Source organism: Gambusia affinis, linkage group LG03 (genome assembly GCF_019740435.1).
Source record: "Gambusia affinis linkage group LG03, SWU_Gaff_1.0, whole genome shotgun sequence".
Classification (NCBI taxonomy): domain Eukaryota; kingdom Metazoa; phylum Chordata; class Actinopteri; order Cyprinodontiformes; family Poeciliidae; genus Gambusia; species Gambusia affinis.
Window position 1 is genome coordinate 25,190,306 of NC_057870.1, and position 15,705 is coordinate 25,206,010.

Here is a 15,705-nt window from a genome sequence, read left to right on the forward strand (position 1 = left end):
GTGATTGATTGGGCAGCCAGTCATTTTGCAATCAAAAAGCTGCGTATTCAATTCCCACTCCTTCCCCTCTCACATCTACACGCGCCTGCATATTGGCGTGAGCATGTTTGTGAGCTGTGAATTAGAGGCTGTCACAAAAGTATACACACTATACGCAAACACATTTCATTTCTTTATTAATTTTGTAAATGTTGAGCTGGTGTACAGAGTAAATTGTCAATAGATGCCCTCAGACTTTGATTAGATTAAAAGGTTTTCACATGTATATTTTAAATCCATGTTTGACTCTCCATGACAATAAAAAACAAAAACAAAACAAAACAAGTTAAAACACCCATACTATCCCCATTTATCCCCAGGTTGCAGGCAATACCCAGAACTCAACAGTCTCTTGGTAGCTACAGCTGTATGATGCTAAAAGTACATCCATAACATAATAGAAATCCCAGTTGACAAGTAAGGGTGCATAGCATTCTAAGTAAATATATATATATTTATATGTTTCATATATATATATATAGCCTTTTTATGTTAAAAACATTTTGTGCATGTGCGCAGTTGCATTCCTTAGTATCGAGTAATATGCTATTGCGTTAATAATGTCTTCAATCCATTCTAAAGGAATATACATGTGTTCTCTAGTTTTTGCAGGAGTTAATATTTTTGCATGAACTTGGTGCATGGCATCGTTTTTGGCAGTCCCTCAGTGCAGGGCTTTCCTGGTTTTCACCTCGCTGTTTTTAAGCACAGCGCCTCCTGCTGGCACCTGCTCGGACACCTGTATGACCACATTCAGTCCGTCACCATGTGGAAGCCTCAGATTTGGCTCAGTCTCATATTTGGTAAGAGGGAAACAAATAAATAAATAAATAAATAAAAAATAAAACAAAACAATAGAGGGAGGACTGTGTTGAGGAAAAATGCTTGTCATCTTGAAGTCACTGAATTCCTCAAGAAATTCCATCTTTTTTGAGATTGCTCCCCCTTAATGTGTTTTCCCCAATAATCAGATCCTTGTAACACTAACCCTGACATCAGCAGAGGAGTCATAAAATCAGTCAGCTTGTAAAAACAATCCAAACATGTAGGAAGGATGAAATATCCCTTTAGAAAAGATTAAATAAATAGCCTTAAAAAGTTCAAAAATCAGCTTCTAGCCTCCATATACAGTAAAATAAATCCTGAAAAAAACTGATGTGAACTTATGAATTTGTTATATTTGCTCAAAGCCACATATATTACTTTGCTATTTTTGTTTCCATACTCTGTTCAGAAGGTGCTAGGTCTTACATTGCAAAACAATAGAAAGTCAGAAGTGTCACATTCAATACATTATTAATTTGTTAAATATTTATATATGTGAACATTTAAAAAAATATATGTTTTTAAAAAACGTAATTCATTTAAATAAATTAAAATATTTGCTAATTTTATGAAACACTATATTGAATAATAATCCAAAGGAAATAATAAAAGAATTATATTTCATCATCCTTATTTCATTGCAACATAAGTTGCTACAATCTACTTCCACAGTTGCAATGTCAACTATTTACATAGAAATATCACAATAAGAGCTACTTCAGTCTTGAAAGGGAAAAAATACACAGAAAATTTAAATTTAGATTTATTATATTAATATTTAGCTATTTATGTATAATATGTATGATGTTGCTATAATATTTAGCTTATTTATTATATTTTTGGTAATGTTTTTTTTTTTTTTTAAATTGTCACATATATAAATTTAAACAAAAAAAAGTATTTTATGTATTGTGGCACATCAGCCTTTGAGACCAGAAAAAATGGTAAAAAGTAATAATATAATAATAAAAAAAAATAAATAAATAAAAAATCTGAAAAAATAATCATTTGATATTTCCGAAAAGAAACATAATGGGAAAATGTTCTTACATATATAATATCAAGTCATCTATATACTTAAACTTAGCTCATTCCAGGATTCATTTCATTGATATATTAATCAAAGCTTTTTAAATACTCTGCAGTGTAACCAAAAAACACGTGTTACATTGTGTGGTGCAAATTGTATGCTGTGACAGACCGGGAACTACTTTTAGTTCAATAAATTTTCAATAGATAATCTTACTTTCATAAGTATTAAATAAGATAATAAAATATAAATATCATCTAACAAAGAGGTAATTGCAAATACTAGTCAAGGCTTTCCTGTTTAAAATCCGTTCTTCATGTATGTTTGTGATGAAGTGAGGAAGAAGTCAAATATGTGATGAGCAGATACTGAGTTTTAAACATCAGAGTGAACACCCTAATATCTACTGAAATACAGAGCCAACACATAACAGGACTCACAGTAATACCACCACTTTACATTCATCGTTTCTGGCTGTGGAGCCTACTAAACATTTACAGATGGATGCTTATTGCGACATTTCTGTGGTTTACATATTTTTGTCTGATAAAGAGTTCAGAGGGGAAGATGACATTGGAATAAAATGCATGTCTGGATAGTTTGCATCACGTGAGATGGCACACACATATTGAGGTAAATCAACTTTTAAAACTGATCAGAAAGTTTATGTATATAGTCTCTGACTATTTGCAGTATCACACCCTAACTATAAATGTCCCTTTATCTGGGACAGAAGAGGTACCCAGAAACTCATGCAAACTTATAAGGTGCATATGAATGTCTTTAAGATTTAAAACTGCTTGAACACACCTACATTCTGAAATGAACAACAAAATCAAACTTTGAGCACATTGCAGATGAGATTCCTTCAGTGACGGTTTTTGACATGGCTCACCACCCAGGGCGTCATTCCATCAGGAAAGTCATGAGCATGCCCAGTCATTGAGGAGGGCGTTACAGTGTAAAACTGTAACAAAAAACATCTATACAATGTCGGATGGTAAAGATGCTGAACTTGGTATACGAGTTGTAGACTGCTAGAAATATTTCTTTTTAACAGTTTGGACAATATTTTCTCTGTTTATTCAAAATTTGAAAAAGGAAACTGAGACTGTTGAACTTGAACTGGATTATTCTGCTCTGAGCAGGTCAGTGCCACTTCTTTAAAACACAGTTTGAGATTCATGAAACTTTCAATCTTTATGTGCAACATTAAAAAGTTAAATTATAATACTTTATTCTTTTAGAATAAAGTAATAGAAACTATACAGATGGATTAAGCATGAGTTGTTCTACAGTGATTTGTGCATATTTTCATCTATTTTCTGCCATTTGTGCAAAAACCGCCACTGGATTTATGATATGAAGTCATACCAACATAAACAATGTTTTTGTAAATCAAAATACGCAAAGGTGGAATCCTAAATTACTGACATCACTTCTGAAAAAAGAGAAGACTGTGAAGCTGTGATAAGGCTTAGGAAGACCTTGACCTTTGATCCTTAAATTTCCATTCTTTTCTCACACTCTCACACATAAATATGCTTTTTTTCCTTTTTGTTAGCAATTATTGCTCCTTTTGAATATTACATAAATGAACGTCTAAGAAAGTGAATTATTACAACATAAGATGAATTGAAAGGAGATGAGATTGGAGACGAGGGGGAGCCAGGCTCACAGTTACAGGTCAGTATTACAGTTTCTCATCACAGTGATCGGTGACTGACTGCCTTTGCTACGCTCCAAGTAGCCATCCAAAGGACAAACATAAGAGCTCAACTCGACCTCGACCCGTGATGCGATGCTCCCCTGCCTGCCCAGTCAGATCAATGCTACATTACCAGTGTTTCAGCTACCTCATCGAGTGACATCTTCTAGTGTAGGACAGGTGATCAGTGTGTGCACCGTGTGTGTGTGTGGTGGGGTCAAATGCTGCAGGATTTACTGGACAGCTGCGAGCGGAAGGTGGGATCCTGTCCTCTATCGGAGAAGGAGGACAGGACTGCTACATGTACTCTGATAGGGTGACCGCAAAGGTGAGATATAGTATTACAAAACAGTGTTGACGAAACCAAAGCAAAAGAAGAGAGATGGAAGAGAAGTTTAGTCTCCTCATATTCTTTCATCTAAACTGTTTCCTTCTACACAAAGAGAAGGTATTAAAACTGCCTCCTAAAGATGAAAAAAGACTCACAGTACAGCAAGTGATGGAGGAGAAGTCCGTCTCTCTGCAGCCTAAATGATGACAGCAAGTGAAAGGTGCAGAAAAATGAGCATAAACTGAATTAACACAGGCTGAGCGACATAACGTTTGCATGTTCTTGTACCCACAAAGACCTCAGGATATATAGACTAATATTATATAGGTTTTGACAGAACAGGTCTAACAAGAAAACCAGGGAGGAATCTCTTATGTACATGAAAGCAGCATCAGTGGCATCGCATAGAGATCTTAGAGAACATAAACAACACACGTAACACACTGTCACGTAGAGCTTTTGAGTGCATCCAATATTATGTACAACACTGATATTCTTGGGTGGTTAGAGGAGCTTTACTGTGCTCGGAGCACTGAGAGGGGATTAAAACGGACCTGTGTGTTGAGGAAGAGAAGAATTTGAGTTTTTAGTCTCTGTGTTTCTCTGACTGATAAACAGTTAATTTCCTGGTTAATTTAGATATCAGACCAGTGATTGAATGAACATTGCATGCCTGTCCCATCCCACCCCCTTTACCCGCCCCTGTGTTTCCCTCTGTATTTGTAGTTAAAGACAGGCCATGCGGCAGCAATCACTCATGCTGATACAGATAACAGGAAGCACATGTCGGTTGCGTTTCTTTCTTTTTTCTCTTTTTTTTTTTGCCTGTGTTTGATTTTGTTTTATATGAAATCATGCTTCTAGCCTAGCAGAATTTGTTTGTTTTTTTTTCTTTATAACTAGAGTTTCTTAAAAATAAAGAGGTAATAAAAACTATAAGTTAGATCTTTATCCTTTTCTTCTGAAACGTGCTGAAAGTCGGCAACGCCGCTGTCGTTGTGTTGGAGGGGGATTTCATTTTCATTTGTCGGCCAGTCCCCATGTGGTCTTCTGCCTGACAGCTGCTGATGGTCATGTGTCCATGTACGATTGTTTCGGTGAAGGGGTGGAATCTTGTGGAGAACTCTGTGGATAGAGAGAAAATAACTGATGCTACATTGAGCTACAAATGTTTTAATAGTGTACAGGTGCATCTCAGTCAAGTAGAATGTAAATGTATCTCAATAACACTTTAATTCATAAACTCATATAACATTGATTATACAGAAGGCTTCATTTCAATTGTTGGGCTCTGTTAATGTTGGTGACTGTTGCTCAGACTTAATGGTAACTCAAAAATGAGTTTTATCAGAATTTCACATAGGGCCATTCATTTTTTTTAATAGTAAAATATTATTCTTTCCACATAATATGACAACACATAATCATGGGGATGACGGCTGACATAACAGTTGTTCATTAGGCAGCCAGTGACACCCGCTGGTCAGCACAAAAGGATGTTGGTAAAGAAGATGGCTGTCCAGAGAGTGGTATATTTAGGCATGGAAAGTTGAATGGAAGGACAGAGTTGGACAAGCAATGAGGGATACCCACAGCTTCGAGAGTCAACCTAGAAGAGGAGCTCTTACACTCTTTGTCTTATGAAACTCCTGAACGAACAAAAAAAATAAAAGAAGACATTTCTTGGGCTAAAGAGTAAAGAAGGAAAAGATGTTGCTCAATGTTGAGAGACAGTGAGCTCAATTTGTGTCAGTGGCAGTTAGCAGTAGCATTTCCAGGGTTAGCTGCCACAGCTGTTGGAAGCTACCACTGGGACGTCACTAAGAGGCACCAGAGCAGCCAAAGCTGCTGCTGTTTTGGGGAATGCCGATGCTGCTTTCCGGTTATTTTGCTTGTTAGTTAATAGTTATCTTTCAAATGGTGATATTTTTGGTTATTAATATGTTAAACCTGTCATATTTTGACTACATTTACTTGATGGAAAGTGGCATTTCCATCAATGCCACTTTCCATCAAATCACTTTCCAAAGAATAAGCGGTGGCTGTATATGTCTATGTATTCTTATTTTGTTTTTTGTTTGTATTGATTTGTTCTGAACTTGCTCATAATCTGTATCGTCTTGTTAATTAATCTGCCCCTGCTACCACCAAAATCATGGCAGATAGCTCAGAATCAATGGTAGCTGCCCCACTTTTTGGTGGCAAAGGTACCAACTGTAGGTTCAGTAGGTTTACATTTCAGGAAAAAAAAAACAAAACAACAAAATAACACATGTGTCTATTTGTGAAACAACTGTATGCACTGTTCTCATTTTATACTGAATTAGTGAACTAAATAAACTTTCTTATGACACTCTAGTTTATTGAGGTGCACCTGTACAAAAGAGACTGCATGCAAAACGAAACATTTCAAAGCAAACATGACAATTCTGTGCAAGAGATTTAAAAGTGCCATATACCTTGAGTTTGGTAAAATGCTCACAATTTCCCTCATGTACAAACCACAATCTTTATCTTAATTCCAACACACCCCACATTACTGCTGCTGTGGCATTTAACCAAAAATGGTTGGCAAAAGCAAGTTAACATGCAAGAGTGAGGCACTTGAAACATCAGTAGTCTCAGGAATGTCATGGCCTTTATTTTAGAAAGGGCAAGTCACCATCTCACACACACACACACACACACACACACGCACGCCGACCCACCGCCTAGTGGCTCAAATTCTCCAGACAACCGCCTTGGCAGCTTTGTCCTTGAGAGCTGCCACTTTACAAGATATGTCTTGGTTTTGCTGACAGCACACTGTGTCTGACTTTATCAGACTTGTCACAATGTGCACAGAGAAAAACCACTGACCCAGTAGAACTTTAAAAATATCTCTGCATCGAAACGTTGGAATTATATTTGTGTTCTAGTGCAAAACGAAACTTGAACAGACAATGTTCAAGAGACGTATGGATAAAATATATATTATAGAATTGTCATGTTAATGAGAAAATCTTCAAAGTAAACATAGTATCGTCTTGTCCTTAGGATTTTTTATTCACAAATATAACTCCGTGCCATGATGTGAGAATGAAAAAGCACAGAGGCAGTCAAGGTTTTCAGTAGTTGGTTAGCAATCTAAAAAAATTAAAACTACTTCATTATAATTATCATATGTTTTTGACAAAAGCTAATGAAACTGCATAAAAATAAATTAATAACAAAAATGATATCGAGGTTCATCGAGTGCTTTTACAACACTTATAGGGATGAGAAGATATTTTTTGACTTGGGGTTGTGTGGTGCTGCATCAGTGGTCATTATCTTCCCCACCGTTAACATCACTCTATTCACTTAAGAGAAAAATAGTTTTTCACTTTAGAATGAAGCTAACAGTTAGTCAAAGAGTGCAAAGAAGAAAGCACACAACCTGATCTTATCTTGCGCCATATGTCCAAAGATAAGAATGTCTTATCTTTAGCAAAGCACAGCATTCGGTCTCAGCTAAAACATGCCAAATATTGCTGCTTAGGCACAGCGGTTGTGACAAAGAACAACTCCTCATCCTTTCTTCTCTCCAAGATTATTGGTGAATTGTTGCCGGGACTTTGCTTTGGCAGACAAGTTCCGTGCTACAGACACTGCTTGGTGTGCTAAACACTTAATACACTTCCATCCTGCTTTAAGGCCACGTCTAAAACCACATGGAGAAGATGTACGGTTCAGTTAAAAATAAACATAATACTGCTTAATTCAACTGCTACAAAGTATTTCTTGACATGGGTTTGTCAAACTAGGCTAATGTTAATTCAAATAGTTTCTGGGTACACTTGGTCCCTCAGATGCACTGAGACCTTGGTTGCTGACCAGATATGGATCATCATCACTTCCACCGGTTATCAGATGATACAGTCCAATAACATCACAAAATGTAGTCAAGGGCCACAATGGAGGACAAACAGTCAATGTAACATACGCTGTAGTGTTGATTCACATAAAGCCTCCTGTATTATTTTTGTCTTTGTCTTAATAATTCCTGTTTAATCATACTAAATAGTGATCAGGATTTTAAAAAAATCTGTTTTCCCAAACTAAAGTAAATCAGAATACTACTGCAGGTAAGATGGAGGTAAGATACTGACTACTGATTACTTCACAGAACCCCTCTACACTATGTTGAGAGAGAGATTTCCACATTGTTTTAGCTACAGTGTCGCTATTATTTTGTCACATTGCTGTGCCAGTATAATGTTACATATCATTAGTATTTATTCAAAGGTAAATTTAGATGCATTTAATCCAGAGAGACCAGATTAAATGTTTTCTAACCACAGGTCAGACGAGGCACTGTAGGTCAGTCCCATACCTGCAGGGACGCAGCACTCTGTCTGCCTCACTGCTTAACTCTCCGCAGACTGGCACATTTCACTATCTGAGCACCTTTCTTCACATCCACAGAATCGGTCTACGTTGTGTGGAGAGAAAGAGGGAGTTTACACCAAATGAAGTCCCAGGGTTGAGGACAGATGGTGGAGACAGAAGGGGAAAGGAAGAGGCTTAGAGAATATTAGTAAAGGAGGATAAAATAAAGGAATGGAAACAGAAAAAAAAGTTGGAAAGGTAGAAACATATCAGGAGAGGAAGAAAATTGTTCAGACAGTAAAGAGAAGACAGGCAGCAGGGACACATGATGAAATGTGAAAGAAATATACAGCTGATTGGAAAGGAAAGAACAGGTTAAAAAAGTAAACAATTTATAAACAGTCAAGCAAGGATGGAAATCAGAAAAGTTTAAAGATGGATAAAACACTGGGAATGTGGTTCAGAGTAAAGTATTTGAACAGACTGTTAAAGGCCCAAATAAACATCCATCCATCTGAACAGAAGCTAGCATTCATACTCCATGAAGTTTTTCAGATTTTATCTGGTTTCAACCACAAACTTTAACATACAGTACAGAGCAAAAGTTTGGACACACAGTTGTGTCCAAACTTTTGCTCTGTACTATATGTTATTGGATTTTTATTTAATATACCAACTCAAAGTGGAGTTTAATTGTTTAAAGATGAACTCTATTTACTATGCAAGTGTCTTCTGAAATAAATTGGTTGCACTGGATTTTACTTTGGAATATCAAAGTGGCTTGATTAGAGATGCCACAGTTTTCTGATTTGTATTGGTCTAACAAAATAACAATGTTTGTGGTTGTAATGTGGAAATTTTTGAGAAAGTTCAAGGGGTATGAACACTTTTGCAAGTGGACCTAGAGTAAGAACTCTGTACCACATGCCATGTAAAACCCATTCGATGACTAAAGGAAATGGGAATCAGAGGTAGCTCGAGGGATCAGGACACAGTCGTAGTTGAAGGACTGAGCTTTAATAAAAGCAGGAAAACAGATGAATCACTCATTTTGAGAAGAAAGAAAAATTATAGCTGTAACAACTGCAGGAGGTAATTTCATTCATTGTAGCATTGAAAACAATCAAAGTGTAGGAATGGCTTAATGATGACAAAAATGAATAAAATCTGAATGAACTAATGGATTAGCCAAAGCAAACAGAAAACGAGAGACTGTTTTTTCCACAGATGTAAAATAAAAAACATGAAAAAAACATTAGGATGGAAATAAATGTAACAGAAAGTCAGTATGTAGCATTTACCCAAACACACGTCAGATCTTAAGTAATTCAGATCTGACACACTGAAACTTGTTAGTTGGTTTACAGACAAACTAGAACCACATTCAGGCTTACTGCTTCATCTCCTTATGTTAAGGCTTTTGCAGTGCTTTACACTAGCTAATCCTCATATGGTGTCCAGTTGTACTATCGGACGTAATTTCATTTAGCAAACTCAGGTCTAACAATTTCTCTTACTACTTGAAACCTGAAGAGAGCCACACAGCTGTCTGCAGATCAGAAGCCCACCTTGCTGCCGTCGCGGCCTAAGATGGCGTAGCTCAGGTACTGCTCAGCATCGCCCTCCAGTTCGTTGGCATCCAGCAGGGAACCCTCCACTTCCAGAACCCCTTCTTCTCCCAAACCTTTCCCTCTGCGCACAACTTTCCGTACAATCTATTCCACATTTTAGATGTTGGCAGACAGGAGGTGGTGGGGGGGACAGATGAGGGCAAGTGGATGATAAAGTAGCAGAAGGAGAAGAAGAAATGTTGATGGAGAAAAAAAAAAGCTGGTCTTAAAAAAACATCCAACATGAAATGAATGAAGAACTCTGATACATCTTACAACTGTTTGAATAATCACTAAAGGGGGAAATGCTGAATGAATATTAAACCGAGAAAGAACAAAATTCTGATTTCAGTGTGGTTATAAGGCATGCTGAAAGTGCTGACCTTTTTGGTGACGATGTTTCCATGTTCATCTGTGAACTGCTCCTCACTTACTTGCCCACCAGCAAGGTCTTCAACTTCATCACCCTGTTGACAACAAAATGCTCATGTTCAAGCTTTCTAATTTAAAAACTAAAAAATATACAGTCTTCCTAAACTGCAGACATGATCTTCCTGACTTTTGTATATATATATTGAAGTAGATATGCATCATTTCACACAATTTGAGATATCTCTTTTTGACTCCTAAGGATGCAGTCTTAAAAAAACCTAACAAATTTGGAGAATTTTCTAAGGCTATTCCTTGAACATTTTGCCTGCACAATCTAAGAGAGGCAAATCTATCTAGCTCTTCATAGTAGCTCTGCGTTGCTTTTCACCATGAGTTATATATTTGCCCAATCAGTCAGCTTTGTTAAGCTCAATCTCATACTGAGTCCATCAAAAATGTTTGTGAAAAAGGGTGCCTGTCAGTCTGCTATGTTGAGCCCTTTAAGGGAGAGAAGAAAAAGAGCTGTAGGTTTATCGTTCCTAGTTTGTGTATTTCGTCTTGCTGTTTGCAGGTTGTTGTCGCTTTCTTTCGATGTGTATGCGTGAAATGCAAGTAAGTAATGTCGGGGGTTGGTGACATTGTTTGTTCAACAGAGTATTTCAGTTTGCCCTTAATTGATGGCATGCTTCGTACACGTGTTCATCTAAGAGCTACACAACGTGGTTTTCTTTTCTCGTGCAGTGTATTTATCTAGAAATGAGATCTTTGTAATTATTAATATTGCAGTTGTTTAGCATGTGTGATACTAGTTCAGTCATTTGTTGGGAATTATTCGGACACTGATGTTGTATTGTTGTTTGTCTTTCTTGAAAACCATACCCACAGTTACGTCAATTAACAAATAAACTGCAAGGCAAGTTGGACCCATTGGAGTGGGACTCTGCTTTCTACGAAGTTCTAACCGGACTTGCCACAGCGATTTAAACTTTCCTACTAGCAATTAGAATCCCTATTTTTCACTGTTCACTGTCCCTCAAGCTCTTTCAGTTTTTTTATTGTGATTTTATGTGAGACCCAACACAGAGTGGTAGATAACTTTGAAGAGGAACAAAAATAATTTAGTTTTCTCATTGCCTAGAAACTCAAAATCAATCAGACTGGATACAGAACAACCATAAACACTTTTCCTTGTTGTTCCTTCTTTAGGGTCCTTCTTTTGATGAAGGAAGAATCTGCACCCCAGTCTTTTGCAGCTTTTTGCATATTTTCTTCCAATATTGTCTTGTATTTATTACTATCCATCTCCTCTGCTCCTGCTGAAGAAAACCCTCTAATGTCACTGGCACTATAGTTCACAGTAGAGATTATGTCTTCATTGCAATGCGGCACATTAATTTCACCACACATTAAGCCAACATTTGTTTAACTATTCCAACATATTTACTGTGTTCCCTTCTGTCTCAGCTTCAAGTCTTCTATCAAAGATTCAAAATGTAATTTGTTGCTTTTTTCTGCTCAGTTCTCAGGTTAAGTGAGTTGTAAGAGATTTGCAAAGAATGATATTCTGATTTGAGTTATTTTTCACAGTCCTATAAACTGGATTGCAACTACCAGTGCAGTGTAGCCGCAATCAAGTTACCTCTCCACCAAGTGGAAACACAGACAGATAACCAACAGCTTGTTGAGAAGATAGAGATGTTGATTTCAAGATCTACTGATATTACATTGCATGCTTAAAATCACAATGCAGGGGTGTCATTAAAATCCTCTTTCAGCATTAGATAGGTTTTCTACAGTTTGTACTGCTAGATATTAATTTGGAATTTCTTGGACACAATCACAGTGAAGTTAATAAAAACTGAACTTGCATGGACATTTAACTAAACACCATGTTTCCACAGTTAGGAATATGTATTTAACGAGAAGATGTAAAGAGGAAAGATGATGAAAGACCAAGATATGTTAAAGGAAGTAAGGCTCAGAGTTGTTAAACTGAGTTTTATCTGTTTTTATGACAGAAGAAAATGCTCTAGAAGTACTTCTCCTTTACAGTCACAGAATAGACTTGTTAGATATTATCACTGCAACTTATTTCTTGCAAGCAATTATTGTGCTTGTTCCACCTAATTGCAATGACACACAAAGAATCATAAACATGTGAGCAAGAGCCTTTTTACTGTAAATCACATTAAATCACTGCATCTATGAGCAATTTGTTCTGACTATATCCGGACGGCTTATTGCCAATATTAAACCCAGGAAAACACCTTCGACTTTTTTAGGCAGTGTGTCCTTTGTAGCTACATTTAGAAGCCAATGAAAGGTTCCAGACCACATTTCTATTCTGCTTAGATGGAAAGCATAGGCATTTTCTCTGTCTTTTTCATGGGGTATATGAACGTCATTGCATCTTCTAAGCAATATTTCAACCTGGTATTTCCTAACAAACGTATGAAACAATATGTCGCAAAACGTTTGTGTTCAACTTCCTTTCTGCCACTCAAGTTTGTACCTTGAGGATGACTCTGCGGCGGACCACCCTTGTGGTCACGTTCTCCTCCTCGTCAGCGACCCCTTCGACCTCACCCAGCTCATGGTCCAGCTGAGCGTGTATGTAGCTGAGCACAGAGCGCACAGTGCCGCTGGCAATGTGGAGGACGTTCTGGCAGCTGATCACCAAGAAAGCCAGCAGCACAAAGCTGAAGAGGAGCTCGGTCACCAGGGCCCACATCGCCCCAGTTTAACGCCCAGACTGACACGGTCTGCACAAAGCGGCTTTAGGCAGGGAGCCTTCAGCTACTCCCTTTTCCCAAACTGTCCTCTCTGCTGTGAGAGAGAGCAACAGCTGCAGCTCTTTTCCCTCTTGACGCTGTTTTGGTGAAACTGGTGTCTCAGATCATTTTTGTCCTCCAGCAGCTGGGGCAGTGGGCCCTCCTGACCACGTCTCTTCCTTACTAGAACCCAGTCAAAGATCCAACCAAGAGCAGCTATGAGGAGCTTCTATTAACACCTCTCTGACTTTCAGCCCATGTGATCTGTGGGCTTTAAATACCTCCTCCTGCTCTTGTGCAGCTCCGTGTGTTGTGGTAATACACCAGCTTTAACTTCAGTTATTTTCCCTTGCTTTCTTTAGGATTTAAACAGCCAATCAGGCAAAACAACTAAGTCACTGACACAGTAATGCAGGTCCCAAATGAACCCAAATAGTTTCTTTAAGGGCGTTCACCTAAACATGACATTTACCCCAGTAACATAGTAATTACATTTTCATATTTTTAGTCAAGCAATATCATAGTTAAGATTTGCCTTTGGTAGTGTTGCCGATCTGTCATGTGTGCAAAGTTAAGAGGTGTGAGTGACTTGGGGAGGGTCTCATGTAACACGAACGAGAGTCAAAGAATGCTTTCTATATTTGGCCCTTCATACTGTGAGTGGCCATCTTGGGCTCTAGAGTGTCTGAGTGAGTTTGTGGAAGTGACTTTTGTGATCGGTGTCTATATCACAGGTGTCAAACTCCAGTCCTCAAAGGCCGGTGTCCTGCAGTTTTTAGATATGCCACAAGTACAAAACACTGGAATGAAGTGGCTTAATTACCTCCTCCTCGTGTAGATCAGTTCTCCAGAGCCTTGCTAATCTAATTATTCTATTCAGGTGTGATGCAGCAGAGACACATCTAAAAGTTGCAGGGCAGTGGACCTCCAGGACTGGAGTTTGACACCCCTGGTCTATATGATTAATTACTTTATTTTACACCTAAACAATAAATATAAAAGAATTTGGGTTTGGACAATATTTGCATTGCCAGAGAAATAAATTCTGATGAGGGAGTCAGATTATGACCAATCCCTGGAGTGAAAATGATGAAGATGTTCAAAAGTAAAAATCAATAGTTTAGAAATTTTTCTCAATGACATTGAGTAGCAGCCATTACACTGCATTAATCATGACTATAATTTGGTTCTTCCAAAGCCAATTTGTGGAATTTCACCATTCTTGTTTTGAGGTAATTTAGTTGGTCATTGGCTCTGCAGTCATTTGGTAATGTACTAAAACATTTCACTTTTATAATTCCCATCAACTTTGAAGAATTATGACTGAATTTTAAAGAAAATGAAAGATCAACACACTCACCTGGCCTTTCAGGCGCACGTCGTCCCAGGCTCTCAGCTCTGGAACCCTGTGTGGGAATCCCAGACCTTTCTCAAAAGGCTGGGTACCTCTGAAGTGGCCCCGTAAAATCTCAGAGTGCCCCATGTCCCTCACGGGTTGAAGCAAGGCCTCCTGGGACATTAGGGATGGGTCTACATCCACAGCATTACGTACAGATGAAATCATAGTCTCCATGGCCTGCCTGGGCTTAGACTGGGTGCCCACCCAAGCCTGTGTAGGGTCAGTGACAGGCATCCATCCTGAACCGGTCTGTTCCTGCAGGTAAGAAAGGAAAGAGCCTCCTCCACTTCCGTTTCCACCATTAGCTGACCTGAAAGCAGAAGATAAGTCAGGATAATTAATGTCACAATAAGTTACAGTCCCTTTGCAGTCACCCATGTTTGAAAGGTTTGGCACTGGCATGCAATAGAAACAACCAGGATTAATTTTATTTTTAATGAACATTTTACTCAAACCTAAATGCATACTGAGGCTTTACTGACCTGTCTCCATTCCGATCTGCAACACAGCTCAGACCAGGTGACTCACTCAACCGAGCGTACACTCTTTGTTGTCCTGAAACAAGAGAATGTCCTTCTTCTGAGCCAGTTCCACCTAGTCGTCGTCCTCCTCCTTCAGCTCCATCACCACCCGTCGTACTTGTGACGGCTGATAACTCTGAGCTTGCCTCTGACCCCTGACCGTTGTTTAGCCCGTTGAGATTGATCCCTGCTATGGTTCCCCCAATGGAGGCTGGTGTGGTTGTGCTGAGAGAATCCACTCCCATCTCTGAGTCATCTTCTGGTAGCTCAATAGAACCACTCAGCACCACACCCCCTGCGCTGGCTGGACTGGCCTGGCTGGCTGGTCGGCCCAGACTTCCATATGGCAGCCCCAGCAGACCTTCTGAGTCATCCGCATTGCTGCATTCCAGCGAGGAGTCCTCCACAGGTACCAAGGAGGGGCTGTTGCCAGAGGGCCAAACCTGAACATCGGACATCTCCATCAGGGTGTCTTCTTCTGTGGTGGCAATTGGTGCACAGTCCAGGCTGGACACTTCCTGCCAGTAAGGCTCGGCACCCAACGGAGAGGGCAGGCTGTACTGCATTGAGGCCGGCGAATGGAGCTCCTCCTGCGCAAGCCCATAACCTGGAGCGAGACAGAGAGAGGCACGCTGACACCCGGCCCCCCCGCCTCGCTCTCTACCTCACCCCCACAGCACTGGGACCCTGGGAGGAGGTAAGTGCCCCAGCCCAGGAGCTGGGCATCTAGGGGAGGAAAAGAGGAGGCT

The 15,705-nt window shown here is 39.0% G+C and overlaps 1 protein-coding gene across 3 annotated transcripts in view; it reads right to left on the reverse strand.

Annotated features, from left to right (window-relative positions):
* Nucleotides 1-159: 159 nt before the first annotated feature.
* ank1a (ankyrin 1, erythrocytic a) overlaps nucleotides 160-15,705 on the reverse strand; it is a 101,899-nt gene continuing 86,353 nt past the window's right edge. The window contains exons 40-45 of one of the 3 annotated variants that reach the window (XM_044111788.1): nucleotides 14,918-15,563; nucleotides 14,397-14,745; nucleotides 10,277-10,360; nucleotides 9,852-9,998; nucleotides 8,288-8,386; nucleotides 4,923-5,058 (exon numbers count right to left, since the gene is read on the reverse strand). In XM_044111788.1, the coding sequence (XP_043967723.1) occupies nucleotides 8,315-8,386; nucleotides 9,852-9,998; nucleotides 10,277-10,360; nucleotides 14,397-14,745; nucleotides 14,918-15,563 (1,298 nt within the window). In that variant the 3' untranslated portion in view covers nucleotides 4,923-5,058; nucleotides 8,288-8,314. Of the gene's footprint in view, nucleotides 5,059-8,287; nucleotides 8,387-9,851; nucleotides 9,999-10,276; nucleotides 10,361-12,777; nucleotides 13,584-14,396; nucleotides 14,746-14,917; nucleotides 15,564-15,705 lie in introns of those variants that run through there. The other 2 variants (XM_044111786.1, XM_044111787.1) reach the window with 2 other exon arrangements.